Below are 17,220 nucleotides of genomic sequence, written 5' to 3'. Positions count from 1 at the left end.
CAATAAAAAAAAAAACTGAAATGTGTAATGGAAAGAAGCCTTTGCAGTAAAATCCTCCAGCAAATACTTCTAATGTAGCTTCAAACAAAAAAAGAGACATTCTTCATACCACTCTCTTAGCACTTAAGGGGCAGTGTTCTATTAAGCTGAGTAATGGGACCACTTATTAACTTTAACTTGTAACCAATACACAATGAATTTGTAATATGATTGTGCAATTACCAGCACACCAGCCTGGGGGCAGGAGGATGAGAACTATTTGAATCATAACCTCTGATGAACTTTTGAAGACTACTCCAGACTTGGTAGGTCTCAATTTTTTCTCCACTTTGCTTCTAGAAAAGCAGAGGAGAAAAGAGCCAGAAAATGCATCTCTAAACCCTTTTCAGAGGTAAACTAGGGCTCTTGACACCAAAGTACACATCTTTAACATGCTTATTATGCCCTGCGGTTATTTTATTTCCACCTTCTGATCTGCACCTCCATGAAAAAAGACCTGCATGAAAGAATAAAGAAAGGGGGAGTCTTTGGATGTGAAAGGAAACAACCTGGCAAAACCTTTCTTAGCAGGAACATTTAAGAATGGAATCTGATACAACAGGGATGCTTACAAAGGGAAGGAAGGTTTCCGGTCAACAAACACCTAGAATTTCTTTCTGCAGTACTGAAAGGTGAGGTTATAAATAAGAGAAAAATAACAACAACTAGGGAAGTTGAGAACCAAGCACAACACTAACTGGGTCACCTGGAAAAACACCACTACCTTTTTCCTTTGAGTCCAACTCTCATTGATGAATGCTTCTGAGGGGTCCAGAGAAGAACACACATACATAACATTCACACTCCACACTGGCTCAGCTTGGCTACAACAATAACTGGTACATCATGCAGTAAAATGGATGAAGGCTCACTAGCTCCAGGCACAAAATAAACAACCAGGACACTCAACTTCTCTATAGTTTTGAAACATATTGTATTACAGATCCAGAGATCATGAATAAGCAAATTTGCATTCTTTCCAACACTAAAGAGTTGAATAAGTCATTTTTCCCAGTCCAAAGCAAAGGTAAGGTTAATGCAACAGAATAGAAGGTGTTTATAATGTTAGGCATTCAGAAAGCACATGCATCATACCTATTGCAACATAAACAAATGGACTCGAAAAAACAATAGGACTTGGGCAGCAAAAAAAAACTGTTGCTTTATAGCAAGGTACACTTTATAGAAATGAGTATGGCAATTTTGGGGTTTAAGAATTCTTAAGAGGTGTGACATTAATCTTAAAGAAAGGCATAAAGAACAGAAGGAAAAACATCGGAAAAAGCCTACTATGTGCCATGGACTGCTAGCAGGACGGTTTAATCTCAGGATTAAAGGCTTCTGGTGTGAAATTTTCTGTAGGAATGTCAAGGCCCTATTGCTGTTGTCTGCCCCTCACTAACAGGACAAGCAAGGCGATGACACCAAGCTGCCACTGAGTGGGGAGCTCTGGTGATGCAATTGGCAGTGGGCCACTGAGGTTTGCAGGCATGCCACCCAGATTCCCTCCCAAGCACATTAGAGACCAGGGACAGTGGATGTGGTCAGTTGAGAAGGAAGATACGCCACAAGGTTGATTCCCAATGTCTCTGGTGTTGATAGAAGATGAGCACCTACCTAGAGTGATAGGATGTCTCCAACCCTTGTCTGCAATGGACCTTTAGCTGAAAGCCAAAACCTCTAAAACAAAACAGCAGGTGATCTTGGTAGTGCCTAAGCTATTAGGGGATTTTCATTTAAGACACTGTCATAAAGCAGCTGGAAACCCCCCAAAAACCTGTATTCACATATCTACTACTTATCTGGAGTCCAGCTAAAATATTTACCTGGGAAACACTTCGAAAATCAGACACAGTATCCCAAACAACCCATGTTTGTAGACACAAATATTTACAATGTGCCTTTATTATGCATTTACAAAGTTTCTGCTGTAAGAGATTGAATCTAGACTACCCTAGAGGTATAATAAAAACAAGCAATTTTTAAAATAATGGACTTTGCTCTTATAATATTCTCAGAAAATAGCTCCTATACACATATAGACAAAAACTCCAACAAGAAATAGTCCAAAATAGCACATGCCCAAGGACCTTAATGCATTGCCTTGAACCTTAATACATAACCAAATATCCAAAACTAAGCAAGTTCTGTAAGAGTCTGAGCACTTCATGATTCATGTACTAGAGTTCTACTGGAATTCTATTGGTTCATTATAGTAGTAATATTTCTTGAATAGCTAAAATCATCTTAAATGAAAGGGACCAACACATCTAAGAATTATTTTAAAATCAACTTAAGTTAAATTTCCCTTAACCTTCTTTTAGAAACCCAGACCAACTGATATGAGATGCCAGAAATTTAGGAGTGCCCTTCCCTAGGGAATTTTCAAAGAAAAACAAATAAAAACAAATCCCAATCTTCTCCTTTTCTGTTAATAGGTTGCCATTCTCACAGCTTTTTTCTTTTCTTTACCATGAAGTGTTAATAATTGTAAATGTCCTCATACTTGATTTCTTATTTGAAATACTTTATATTAACAAGTAAGTTTTTTATTGCATAACCATTACTTTCTCAGACATATTTGGTATTTTATATGGTTGACTTCTCATTCTCACTTGATACCAGCATTCTTGTTCCAGACAAATTCTCATTTGGTAGCTGTCATGGAATTTTAGAATTCTGAGTTTTACCAACTAAAGGGGATATTGATTACTTACCATATCCAGGAATGCCTTCTAAAGGGAAAATTATTCACGTGCATCATGTTCGCAGATCTTCTGTCATTAATATTTTCCTTGTCTCCTTTGTTATATGTAGTGATTTTCACAGATGAATTCCAACTCTCTTGTTTGAGCAGCTATCATGGGCAATTATTGCAACAAGTATTGATTTCCAAAAAAAAAAAAAAAAAAATCCCCCCCAAAAAAGAAAGAGCAACAACAAAAGCCCTTCCAGAATTTGAAGAAAGAAACATCACAGAGCACTGCAGGTATGGGTCCATCCATTTAGGTTCCACTAGTAAGTCAATACATTAAAATAACCAGTCCAACTACTAATCCTAAATGATGGCAAATATTGTCCTGGTAAAATCCAGCTGCCTTGAGTATAAATTAATGCATCCTTGGAGGAAGGACTATGGAATGTGGGAAGAAAGGAGTCAAAAGACAGTTTCTTGTTATCCTTGTTAAAGAAGTGTTAGAAGGAAAATGGAAAACTTCAGGCTGCTTTGCCATGCTGTCCTTTAGAAATGAATATTGCTTTTTCTTCTTTCTTAGGCACATATTCATGTGTGGTCACTTTAACGCAGTGCTACTGTCTAAGACGTGTCAGACAAAGACCTGGGCAGAGGGGCTAAAAACCATGTATAATTAAAGCCAACTTCTTCCCCAAATCTCAGAATTGCTGGTCTCCACTGCAAAAGTAGGAAGGCAAAGAGTAATTTCTGCTTTGTAGGACAGGATTACCACTAGCTACCATCATGACTTCAGAAGGTGCTGTCGTGATGAAATTCATTTCTGCTGCCTAACCCCATAATAAGGCTGTCTGCTCTCTTTAAGTAAAATGACTAAGCTATTGATCCTTTCACTGCAGAAATTCCCTTTAATCTGTTATTAAAACCATGTGTGGGCTTTTAATATTTTTGCCTTGTAAAGAAAATGAATTTCACAGCTGCAAGTCAAACGTGGTCTAAGAATTTCTTCCCCCACTGTCTTTCTCTTCTCTTTGCTCTCTCTTTCGGTTTTTTCTTTACCCCAAATCAGTTTCCCATTAAATGTCATTTACTCTGATGCTCTGATATCTTCTGAAAGATTCTCATGCCCAAGCTATACAGACCTTGCATGCTTTTAAAACACAATGGCAACAGGCTCCTGCTGGAGTCCCCCAGCGCCGAATTTCCAGCAGAACCTTTGGAATCGTCGCAGCCGCCTTGTCTGCCCTGCGCTGTGCCGCCCCAGCTATGAGGAGCTCAGGACACTTGCAGGCTCCCTGGTACTGTACATTAACTCTGCAGCAGCCCTGCTCCGCTGCAGACTGCTGCCTGACAGGGGATGTGCTGGCGTCAAGGGGGCCCTCTAGGTGGGTTCCCAGACACTGCAGAGTGGAGCGCTCCCTGCCAGCCTCCAAAGGAGAGTGAGTAAAAGGGGTTAAAGGAAGAGCTCACCCGCCCTGGAGGAGCAGATTTCTTTCAGTAAGTAATTACCAAGCAAGAAAAGCTAAACAGCAAGAAACCTGTAAATAACCTCACAGGGAAATGACACCTTAAACAGATAGATATTATTTCGGAGGGAGGTTTTTTTGATTTGTTTTCCATCGTATTCAATGAATATAAAGGGAATAAAATAATTGACAAATGACGAGATCTGTTCAACTCAGCTCTTTTAATAAAAGAAGAAGAAGGAAAAGAACAAAAATATGGGAGGTGTGGAAGACTTGCTTATTCCATTGGTAACCATTTAGCTACAGAGGTTCACATTCTGATTTTGGACAGGAAATCCTTTGGAAGCCAGTTCTGCAGAAGTCAGTTAGACTTAAACTGCAATTGAGCATGCCATAAAGCTGCTTGTTTGATTAGGGGGTGTGTAGATTGGTGGAGTGCTGAGATAAGACATTGTAATGCTTATAGGTGGTATTTTGTATTTCCTCAAGCTTGCCCCTTTGTTGCAAAAATTCTGTTCAATAATCCCCTGGAAGCACCCCATCACTGTTGATGCCATTTTGGAGAATAAAAGAGTAAACTTCTAATAGTAGGTTGGCACTTAAATGGTGTTTGTTTGAAATCTGTAAGAGAATGGGCTTTACAGTAGCAGTGTATTCAATATTAATGTATCACTTTTAACTTGAGTATTTAAAAATGATGCTATGCAATTGCTTAATATTAAATGGAATACTGGCAACACTTAATATATCATGCCATTATCTTCAGTTAGGATTTCCCCAGTGAGATCCTGTCATTTCAGAAAATATTACTCAGGGTTGGGGGGAGGGGAAATTCCCATAAATTCAAAAAAGAATAATATTTAGTTTTGAAAACTGCTACAGTTTGATCAAACTATGATCCTAGTAGTTTCATCATTCCTGGGAGGAGGAAGAATTGGTTGATTCCTTTAAAGGCAGTTTGAACTTTAGGTTCGCAAAGATGGCACCACAGCACAAAGGAACATGAGAATATTACTGGGAATATTATTGCAAAATCCTAATATTTCACTGGGATTTCCTGTAGACCAAACCATATCCTCCCACCTGATTTCTTTGAAGAAGCTCAATCTCTTCCATAAGATTATTTGTGATCTGATCCAAAACACTTTAGCCTCAATTTTTTTGTTGTTGTTGTTTTATAATATACTTTTTTAGTTGTAGATGGACACAATACCTTCATTTTGTTTATTTATTTTTATGTGTTGCTGAGGATTGAATCCAGTGCCTCACACGTGTGAGACAGGTGTTCTACTACTGAGCCACAACCCCAGCCCCTCAATCTGTTGTGTTTTTAAAGCTATAATGTTTGGAATAAAATATAGTAACTCAAATTTTGATATTACACAGATACTTAAATATTATAATTTAAGATGTAGAAGCACTGAAAATGTCCCAAGCCCTGTTCTAAGAGCATCACATGGCTGTTTCACTCCTCATCACAATACTATTAGGTAAGGACTGCTATTAAATGAGAAAGTTGAAGTGCTCAAATGTTAGGTAGCTTGCTAAAAGTCAGCACCTAGAAGAGTCACCATTTGAAATAAGAAAGTGTAGCCTGCATGCATTAACAGTACATTCTAGTACCTCGGTGACAGTAATCATACCACCCTGCATTGGTCCTATGCTTCCTAACTAAATTCCTTTTACGAGTATTAATTTAACCACACAGATGCATGATGAGGATAGTAAAACTTTTATCATGACATTTTGGAAATGATGTATAAAAAGATATTATTAGTTCATTGCCACACACCATGGCAGCAGAAGACCTAGTGGAGAATTTAAATTCCTTGAATCTGCTTAGTTTTCTTTGATGATAATGATTATGGACACCCATCTATTTCAAAACCTACATATACTTGTTGCATTATGTGAGAGAGTAGATCTCTATAAAAATTAGTAAAATGATGTAGAAATATATTTTCCATTTAATTAGCAGTATTTATTTGTCCTTTCTTTTTTTTTTCAGTCCTTTATATTCCCTTTTGCTTGTATGCCAAAATGTTACCTATCATATCACCATATAATAGCAAAAATACCTCTGAATCTTTCTCAAACACCAGGCATCTCAATACACAATAATTGTGAGCTATGTTTCCATGTGTGAGCAATGATATATGCAAAACACCATATAAATAAAAGACACAAATAATTTAGTCATTAGGTTAAAAGAGATTTGAAATTAAAATATATTTAAACTAAAAGGAGATCTCAACTGAATATTTAAACAAGCTTTCCTTACTTTTTTAAAAAAATTTAATTACGAAGCCAGGATAAGTAACAGAAAAGTGGAATTTCTGCTTGAAGGATACAAAATTAAAAATGTTATTTATTTCACAGTTCAAAGAACCAATACTACCAATTAATAATCACCCATAAATTTAATATTTTTAAAGACTTCAGACAAAATAAATAAATAAATATCTTAATTATATATATATATATATATATATATATATATATATATATATATATATATATAAAGGAAAAGGTTTGGGGTGGGGTTGTGGCACAGTGGTAGAGCACTTGCCTAGCATGTGTGAGGCACTGGGTTTGAGCCTCAGCACCACATAAAAATAAAGGTCTACCAACAACTAAATGTAAGTAAATAAAAAGAAAAGATTTGTTTAGAAACAGCTCACTTCTAATATTTTTATCTTATATAGATCAGAAACAGGGCCCTAAGGGATATGACTCACAAAATTACAGACTGAAACTTCTTAAGAACAAAAATTTTCATAAATATGTAACCTTCAAGAAACAACCATTAGGCAGATCTAATAGGTTTGTAACTTAAAAACGAGTTCTCAAAAATGAATAATGTTGATGAGACTAGGGTACTACTTAACCTTTTTGTTCTACTAAAGATACTTGTCTTTTCATAGACTATCTAAGAAATATTAGAATAAGCCATGAAATGAAGATACACCTCACACATTGTTGGTGGAACTGCAAATTGGTGCAACTACTATGGAAAGCAGTATCAGAAAACTTGGAATGGAACCACCATTTGATCCAGTTATCCCTCTCCTTGGTCTATATCCAAAGGACTTAAAATCAGCATACTACAGTGATGCAGCCACATCAATATTTATAGCAGCTCGATTCACAATACTTGAGCTATAAAACCAATCTAGGTGCCCTTCTACAAATGAATGGATAAAGAAAATGTGGTATATATACATGATGGAGCATTACTCAGCCTTAAAGCAGAACAAAATTATTACATTTGTTAGTAATGGATGGAACTGAAAATATCATGCTAGGTGAAATAAACCAGTACCCTGCAAAAAAAAAAAAAAAAGCCAAATGTTGTCTCTGATATGTGTATGCTGACCTTCTGATATGTGGAGGCTGACCTGCAACAAGAGAGGATGGGAAAGGTAAGAATAGAAGTCTGTTGGATTAGGCAAAGGGATGAAAGGATGGGAGTGGAGAGGGAAATAAGAAAGACAGTAGAGTTAATCAGACATAACTTCCCTATCCTTGCATTTGAATACATGACCAAGATAACTCTGCATTAGGTACAAGCACATGATCCTAATTAGAATAAGTTATACTCCACGCATGTATAATATGCCAACAACACTCCACTGGCGTGTATATCTAAAAAGGACAAATTTTAAAAATTAGAAAAGTAGACATTAAGGAAAAAAATGAAGAAGAAGAAGTAGCCATGAAAGATTAGATGTAGGGACAATCACAGGCCCATTATTTCAGTCAATAAAGAAGTGCTAATTATTAGTAGGGCTTCATATATTGGTACTGGTTTGGTGAGGTTGCTGTAGCTATGGTACAGCCTCAGCTTTAGCAGTACAGGGGCTGTTTATGTGTTGTTGATTTGGAGGTGTTTAATTTTTTATTCACATGGCAAACATTAGAGTTATTGGTCTTTCAAGGATAGTCATATTAGCTATCCTTGTATGAGAATGATGTAAGAAAAAATAGAATATCAACTTGGCAATAAAGTGAAAATTGCAAACTCAGAAGAAACCAAAATCACCAAGATTTTTACCAAAAAAAAAAAAAAATTGCCTGGTGCTCTCACAATCAGGAGAAGAAATATTAACTAGCCTGCATCCCTATGTTCTTTTCCAATAAAGTCCTTTTATGGCAAGGGGTTTTTGCTCCTAAGAGTGATAGTTTTCAAACTAATTTCCTGGGAATGTTGTGAGTTTACAAAGTTGTCTTAGAACAACTGAGAGGCAAAGGGGAGACCAGCCACCTCATGCTGTTTCCACCAAGGCTCTTCTCCTTTTGCAGTTTTCTTTTCCCCCAGTACCAGGGATTGAACTCAGGGGCACTCAACCACTGAGCCACATCCCCAGCCCTATTTTCTATTTTATTTAGAGACAGGGTCTCACTGACTTGTTTAGCGTCTTGGTTTTGCTGAGGCTGTCTTCAAACTTTTGATCCTCCTGCCTCAGCCTCCTGAGCCACTGGAATTACAGGAGTGTGTCACGAGTGTGCCACTGTGCCCGGCTTCCTTTTGCAGTTTTGTCTCAAAGACTGATTTGAAAAGAATCTAGTCTTCAACAAAAAATGTTCACAAAAGCATAACAATAGGAAGACAAAATAAGCACTCTTCAGGCACATTTTTATTGCAGTATTAACTGTTTAAGACCATTTCTTCTTCAAACTCCTTCATTAATAACTAAGTGACTAACTTAGACACTAGTGCTGATGCTGTCATAGTGTATAAAGACACACCCTAGTCTCTGAACTTGGGTGTTTCCTAAACACTTTAGTTATTTGTACTTACAGATAGGGAGGGTGTGATGACCTACTTCACTGATGTTTCCCTTTCCCTCCTTGAGTTTCACTTTCAGCACAGAACTTCAGTTTTAAATATTAAGATGTATCTTTCCATCACCCACTCATTCTGGTATGATCAATAAGCTCATATCAATGTTTGCCTCTTAACATAGAAGAAATAAAACTCTTCCGTATTTAGACATGATTTAGACATGATTTGGCAAGGACTTAAATGATGATATTTTGTTAATTCTAAATGAATATTATTATATGATATTTTAGGAAAACTCCCATTCTTTCAAGAGGTTTGTTTACTTTTTAAAACAAAACAAAACAAAACAAAACAACAACAACAAAAAAACCTTTGGTCCCTCATTTTACATATTTTGGTGATATAAGTATGTTTACATTTACAAATATCTCTGTATATTTTCCTGACACATTCTGCCTATATATTAGTGTGTGTGTGTGTGTGTGTGTGTGTGTGTGTATAATAATGTAGTATTAGGTTATATCCAAGGAACTAGACACTACAATCATTTGGATGTCTTGAGGGATATGACTTCTTACCTAAAGATAAAAGGCAAAATATTTTTACCTTTTCTATTAAAAATGTATGTGTACTTTACATACTTGTGTGGACATATGTGTAAACACACACACGTTTACACATACGTTCTTTCCCCCAATAAACAGATAAGAGTTGGATTCCATGTGTAGAGTGAGACTCAAGATAACTGCACACTCCCTACCCCACTCCTGCAGGAAGGGGATATGTGGAACCTCTTGCCACCCTTATCCTCTGGGAAAGAACAGCATCTTCCTATGTATATTTATAACACCAAAAACATTGTTGGCACTCAGTAAATGTTAACTAATAACCAGGTTCATCGTGATGACTTTCACTTCTGGCAAGGTCTAGTAGACTCTGAAGTCATGCTGTTCAGCACATTCATAACTGAAATAAGAGAAGACCTTCATGAAGCCATGGTTCCAATTGCTAGGTGTTGGGGAAGAGCATCATGCTTCAGCAAGATGCTGGTATATTCAATTTCAACATATTCTTTAGCCAAGGAAACAGTTTCCAATTGACAAATGAAAAGGAATCTGTTGAACACCTATTTGGATACTTTACTAAATTTTTTCATGATTTAGCTAATAAAAACCAGTCATTTTGGATCATACACAGCTTAAATCCTTTAATGATGAATAAACACATTATAGAAAAAATGGTGATCATCAATCACCATACATTTCACAATAGAAATATGTGGAATACTTGCAAAATTCTACGTTTAATATTTTTGGATGTCAAAGAAATAGAAAACCCAATGCTAGAATACAAAGAACACACTTAAAACTTATACTCAAAAATCAAATGTAGAAAAAAATCCACACCAAGTTTGAAGAAGAAAGTCAATTTGTGTTTGATTTTAGAGTCCTAAGATATGAATCCTTAGTCTCAAATTCTTCCTTTAACTTTTAGTGTAATTTTGACCAATTCCCTAAATCTCTTTGAGACACAATTTTCTTATTGTAGTATACACATTTTAGCAAAGTTATGGATTATTATAATTTTTAACTTATAGAGTTAAATTACAAAAAACTACCTTGTAATATGAAGAAGTCTTCAAATGTTATTCACATGTCTTTAAAATTTGCTTGTTAAAATATTAAAAATACAGATTGTTCATTTAGTCAACAATTTACTCGAATCAAAATGAAAAAAAGAAAAAAATGAAAAATGCTAGATGTTTCTTCTGGAATGAAATTATATTTCATTCTACTCAAAAGTTTTCTAAAGATTTTTTATTGTATTTCAGAAATACGATTTCAGAAATATTTTTATATCATGTCAGAAATTCAAAGGAATAAAAATCTTTCTCATATAATAAAATAAATATTAGCTTCAAAATATACCCATGTTATAAAGTAGTACGGATTCCTAAAAAATAAATTGGAAAAAATATCTGAGATGACACTGAATTAAAAGAAACCCTCAGGTTTACAGAATATTATTTTAAGTGTGAATTCATCGATTTACTTGTGTGTTAATATGTAAATTTATGCCAATCAGAGGAAAAGAACCAGAAAGATACACACCAAACTACCTCTAAGATTAAAAAAGAGATTTTTCACCTTTTACTTATTTCTAAATCAATATTTTAAAAATAAGAATATGGCCATGTATTATTTGTGTGATTGAAACAGCAATTAAGAGGAAAATATATTTAGCATTTACTAAGGAAGAACAGACATTTGTAACTGACATCTATTTACATATCAGAATATCAAACCCAACTTTCTTATTCTTGCAAGAAAGACTTATTGATACATATGAAACAGCAAAGCTTAAAACTCAAAGTTGAATAGTTGAATACAAAACATGGATTTAATAATACAAACATTCCACTGATATTATTGGTGAAATCAGTATGGAATCTTAAGGATAAACATAAATAGCTGATTTACTCTTTTTTCTGTGTCTATGTCAGCACTGTAGCTGAGGCCAGAAGCAGTAATTAGAGTTGATATTAAAAGGAAAGCTACTGTCTCCAAAAGAAATTAAATATCTGATCAAATGTCCTGATCTTGTGTATTAATATATTAGTAGTATGCTATTGTATTAATATTGTTAATATTGTTACTAATATGTTAATATTGTTACTATGATAATATTTTTCTCCAGTTCAAGTATGTGGGTGTCTGCAAGCAAGTAGATTCCAGCCTGCCCTCCAGCACCCTGTAGTCCATACAGCCTTTCCTCAATTATATCCAGAATTGGTCAGGCCAAGAAAAAGATTGTTTTAAGTAGTAGGAAGAGAACTGTATCTGTCAGGCATAGCTGCGCATTCTTTCCTGGGCCCAACTGATTAGATGCATACAAATAGATGTTCCCTCACTGATAAATTTCATTGGTATTTATTGACAACTTATCCTTGATGACAGTTCTTGCAACACTCATTCTCTCAGTTAAAAAGTAACATCATCCAGGTCCCGGTTCCACAGGTAAGGAGCTTGGAAGTTGCCCCTTAGTCCTAACAAGTTAAACAGCTGAACAAGCTGAAAAGTAATAACTCTTCTTAGATCCACAGGAGATGTGAGGTCATAGGACAAATGTCTCCGCTCAGAATTGGAGGGGAGGACAGGAGCATGCAGAAAATCATAACACATTGGAGCAGAAACCTCCATGGGAACCAGTATTGGGGTAGAAAAATCTAAATCATAATTGATGAATTTCTGGAGGCTATGGCTGACAATCTGAAGTTAAAACTCCTGGGGACTCCAGTAATAAGGAGGGTACCATAATTATGAGTTTTATGTCCAGGATTTCAATCAGGGTCTTCCGGGAAATACGGAGGAAAATTCCATCTCATTTCTGGCAAGAAGAGGGGAAAAGTCAACATTTTAAAATACTGCAGAATACATTGCTCTTCTTAACAAGGTCTTCCCCATCAGGAGAAACTAATTAACTAGAACCTAACCTGCTAACCTGCTGAGATTTTTTTTTTTTTTTTTTTTTCCTATCAGAGCCTAACTGACCTGGGGAAAGGAAAATATCCAACTCCACCAAGCCATGGTCTTCCATGTGGGAGAAGGGACATACTGAACTCCACAAAAAAAAAAAAAAGGGAGAAAAAAAAAATCTGAGAAATACTTGTGAGGCACAGGCTCACCAAAAGACAGACACCTAATTATTGAATTATAGAACATTTCCCCTCCCCTCCATTTTACCACTACATGAGGCTTATTTATTCTAGTCCTTTTCCCCCAGTATATATCTAGCTAAAGGAAAAAAAAATTAAGAGGAATACTAAAAGGCAAAAAGTATTTGAAGAGAAAGAGCAAGCATCAGAACTGGACATGCAGAGATGTTGGAATTACCTGTTTGATACAATAATGGTAGGTACATTTCATGATGAATTTTGTCCAAATACATAAAATAAATGTACAACACTATGGGTGAGAATCCTCATGTAAGCTATGGACTTTGGGTGATCACGATGTTATTGGAGGATCATTAATTAAACCAATGTATTGCTTTTTGAAAGATAATGATAATAGGCAGGCTATGCATTTGCAGGGGCTTAGGATACATGGGCCATCTACACTTTTTTCAATGTTTCTGTAAATCTAACATTGCTCCAAAACTAAAAATAAAATGTGTTTTAAAATGTAACATCAGAAGTATTAATCTGTCATACTTAGATGTCCAATATTTACACATTTTCAAAACAGTAGATATTAAAATCTACATCATTAATGGGAACAGATTCTATTTACTTCAGTTAACTATTGCTTGAAACAATAATAAACCCATACTTTTATCAAAAATGTTTGAGACATATTTTGAGAATTGATAAATATACACACTATCTCATAGCTTCTTTATTAATAAATGCAACAGAATTTAATGTTTATTTTTTAAAATGAAATTTATTCAGGAAATAATGCGAGTTCATCAAGGGAAACACAAAGGAAAAAGACGAATACAAAGAATAATCAAGTCATTCATAATTCTTTCCACAAAGAACAGTCGCTGTAGTTTCTTCTCTTCTGTATCTCTCTGTCTCCCCGACTTCTTTCCCACACCACTGACTTTTCATTACTGCAAAATACTTAACTAGGCCTCTGGGTTGGGTGAAGATAACTGCCTGAGAAAGAACTCTCTTATTTACCAGATGGCACAAGGTGGTGGAGTTAATCAAACCTCTCAGTCTCCTAGGCTTATTAGGGTAAACAGTTTAGTCAAAGGTGGTTCCCAAAGGTTTTTAATCTCCTGAAACCCTCCTGATGCAATTTCACTGTGGATGGTCTCTTGAGAATATTCCTTCACACTCTCCTGCTTCTAGCTCCTTAATTTTGATCCATCTTGGAGTCTGCCATTATATTTCTTTTAAAAAAAAAACTTTAGTTATATATCAATGAGTAATAATATATAGTAGATATATTTTCTATTCCAGGTAAAACTAAGAAATCATTTTTATTCATTGTTAAATGGAATAGGATGGATAATCTGTCATTTATATTTTCAATCTAACTTATTTCTTCTTTAATATACAGACATAGCAACACAGTCTTGGCTTTGGCGTTTTTAATTAAAAGTTTTTTGGGGGAGTGTGTTTTCACAGTAATTTTAGTGAAAAGTTGAAAGCAATTATATCAACTCTATAAGTCCTTTACCATTTAAAAAACTCAAAGGTCCCAAGCAGTAAGTCAGTACACACACACACACACACACACACACACACACACCATTGACAATTGATGAGTTAATTAAAAGCAAATAAGAGTATTATTTAAAATATATATTTATATATATATATATATATTTGTAACATGTTACAAGTATACACATGCATACACACAAGTATGTATTACTATTTCTTCCTCTTGTATTTTCTGTGTAGAGGCATTGCTACTCCATTTCTCTCAGTTATCTTTGCAATAGATAAAGATTATCATTAGAATATAACTACTTGAGTGGTGGGGTTTTTGGTCTGTTTTGTCCCTGTATATCCTCCACAGCTCAGAATAATATCTGGTGCATAATAGTTGCTCAATGAAATACGTATTGAATCAATTTTTTATGAATAAATCAGTCATTATGGCAACATGATTCTTTGTTTGTCTACAGCTCCTAAAGAACTTGCCTTCCCTTTACCCATATCCCATTCTGATAAAACCTGATTGGAGTGGGTGTGAAAACTTGACTTACTGCCACCTGATTCATTCACTGGGCAGCAAATACTAATATTCTATCTCTGGAATGTGAAAAGTCCCAAGTAAAAGTGAGACTGTTCAGTCCAAGGTGGGGTTGAACCAAACGCCATGACTGAGAACTATTATCTGCCACTGTGGGTCAAGCAAGAACTGATCACCAAGAAGAGGGTGGCAATTTCAAAGGAAAGATAGAAAAGAGCAGACAGACATGGAAAGAGAAAGGGATGACTAGATGGCCCCCAAAGGAATCACTTGCTGCCTTAAGGAGTTTTTAAATCCAACAAGCCCCAGCTACACGTTTCTATAAATCTCCATAACTTTACCATAACTATAGTTTCTTTCTTTTTCTTTCTTTCTTTTTTTTTTTTTTTTTTTGGTATTGGGGATTGAACTCAAGGGCACTCAATCACTTTGCCACATCCCAGCCCTACTTTGTATTTTATTTAGAGACAGAGTCTCACTGAGTTGCTTTGTGCCTCTCTGTTGCTGAGGCTGGCTTTGAACTCGAGATCCTACTGTCTCAGCCTCCTGATCTGCTGGATTACAGGTGTGTGCCACCGTGCCTGGCTCTTTTTAAAAACAAAACAAAACAAAACAAAAAACAAGAGTTTGTCTGAGTCAGTTTGTTCTTTTTGAAGTCAAAATCTTGATGAGTCACCAAATAAGAAACTTTGTATTGCTATTCCTAAATTCTTTCCTCTCCTCCAAAATAAAGCAATTTAAAAGTAATGCTACAAAGAAATATGAAAGAGTCACAATGAATCAAGTTGGCATTTGATTAAAAGTTATAGGGTCAAGAGGCTTAAGTAAAAACAAGTTATTTTCTAAAATTACATCTATATCCAGATGTTCTAGAGACTGTTATTTTTCTTTGACTGACAACTATTACGTCCCAGTCAAAATATTAGCTTCTTTTTTTTTTTCTTAAATCTCTTTTCATATTTTTTTCACTGCATGTCAGTTAGTTTCAGAGAAGGGGAGAGAGAGAGAGAGAGAGAGAGAGAGAGAGAGAGAGAGAGAGAGAGACCCTAGAAGGAGGATACACACTATAAATTTTTATTAGCCTTTAGGAAAATTCAGTACTCAGAAGGAGAAGTTCTTTTCTAGGGAGAAAAATAGAGCATCATATGATCATAAAAAAAATAAGTGAAAAGCTAGAAAATGTTCAGATGTATTAAAATTAGAACCAAAGTTTTGGAATAACTAATAGTTTCAAAATCAATATGATATAATCAAAACATTCTATGCATTTCATTGTAAAATAAGTTCAAGGCTAGTTATTAAATCTCAGTTTCCCACTGCACACAGATATCTTCTCCCTCACCTAGCATTTTCCACCTTCTGCTCTGCTGATTATTCTGTGCTCATGTGAGGGTGAATCCATAATGCTGAGTACTTGAAGCTATCCGTTAATATGCCTTTCTCTGTAATTGGAATATTCCAACCTTAGAAACATCACAATGGAGTATGCAAATCACTTAAGAGATGCAAAAGAGCAAAACAAACAATACTTGTCTAAAAGTGATGAGACAGAAAAATATTAATATGAAATCAAATTGTCTTGTTATATATCTTATACTTTTCTCCCTGGCATGCATGCTATAGGAAGGAAAGAATTCAATATCGAATATCATGAGCTCCTCTGTTGTTTTTGGTTCCAAGACTCAGAAATGAATAAAGACACAAGATCTTCAAATTTTCTCATAAAATAAAGCAGCACAGTTCATCAAGGGGTAAGATTACTTTTAGGATTTCTCTTCTTTTTGCACTGACCTTTGCCCTTTAGAATAGTGACCAATCAGGATTTGGAACAGAATTTTTTTAAATAGCAAGTAGGCCAATGAGCAACCAGGTTTTTGTTGTTTTGTTTGTTTTTCCATCAAAACCTTAGCATGTTTCATTGATTTTTTTAAATCACCACCTTGTTTTTAAAACACCGGAAGTCATACAGGAAGGAGAGACACAGTTGATGACAATATAAAATCACTTTTCTCCCATATATCCTTAATTACTCCCCAGCTAGAGGTGCAGGTCACTGGAGATGAGGCTACCCATGTGTGTGTGAGAGGACTGAATAATTTTTGTTCTGAAAGGAGATCAAGCAACTTTGCAGCCCCAAATCTCCAGTGGCCTCTCTTCACAGACTGCAGGTACCAGAAACAGGTGACAGTCCTACACTCCTAACCCAAAGGAGTCCTAAGGGAGAAGTGGGTGAAGAAAGGCAAAGGAAAGTCAAAGAGTAGATTGAGACAGAAAGACAACACTCCCAATACTATCTTCCACTCCCTCTATGAGTGACTACTTTCTACACCTTTACTGTGAATTTATTCTGGGATCGGACATAGGCATTTTAAAAATGAGACAAACATTTGGTGAAGTTTTAAATCATTTTCCTTGACTTTCTTCTCAAATATGAGAGATAGGAGAAATATGCAAGTAGAGATACAAAAGTGATAAGGTACTGTCAAGAACTTTTTAAAATATTTGTAAACTAGGGGTTAGGAA

The 17,220-nt window shown here is 35.4% G+C and overlaps 1 protein-coding gene across 3 annotated transcripts in view; it reads right to left on the bottom strand.

Moving 5' to 3' along the window:
• Nucleotides 1–17,220, bottom strand: part of Pde4d (phosphodiesterase 4D) — a 1,049,725-nt gene that overhangs the window by 515,338 nt on the left and 517,167 nt on the right. The window contains exon 1 of one of the 3 annotated variants that reach the window (XM_076857257.2): nt 2,757–3,928. The exons of the other annotated variants lie outside the window; for them this stretch is intronic. Coding sequence (XP_076713372.1) covers nt 2,757–2,803 — 47 coding nt within the window. The 5' untranslated portion in view covers nt 2,804–3,928. Of the gene's footprint in view, nt 1–2,756; nt 3,929–17,220 lie in introns of those variants that run through there. 3 annotated transcript variants of the gene reach the window in all.

Source organism: Callospermophilus lateralis, chromosome 5 (genome assembly GCF_048772815.1).
Source record: "Callospermophilus lateralis isolate mCalLat2 chromosome 5, mCalLat2.hap1, whole genome shotgun sequence".
NCBI lineage: Eukaryota > Metazoa > Chordata > Mammalia > Rodentia > Sciuridae > Callospermophilus > Callospermophilus lateralis.
The sequence above is the reverse complement of the archived record's forward strand: the minus strand, read 5'-3'. Positions and strand labels throughout refer to the sequence as shown.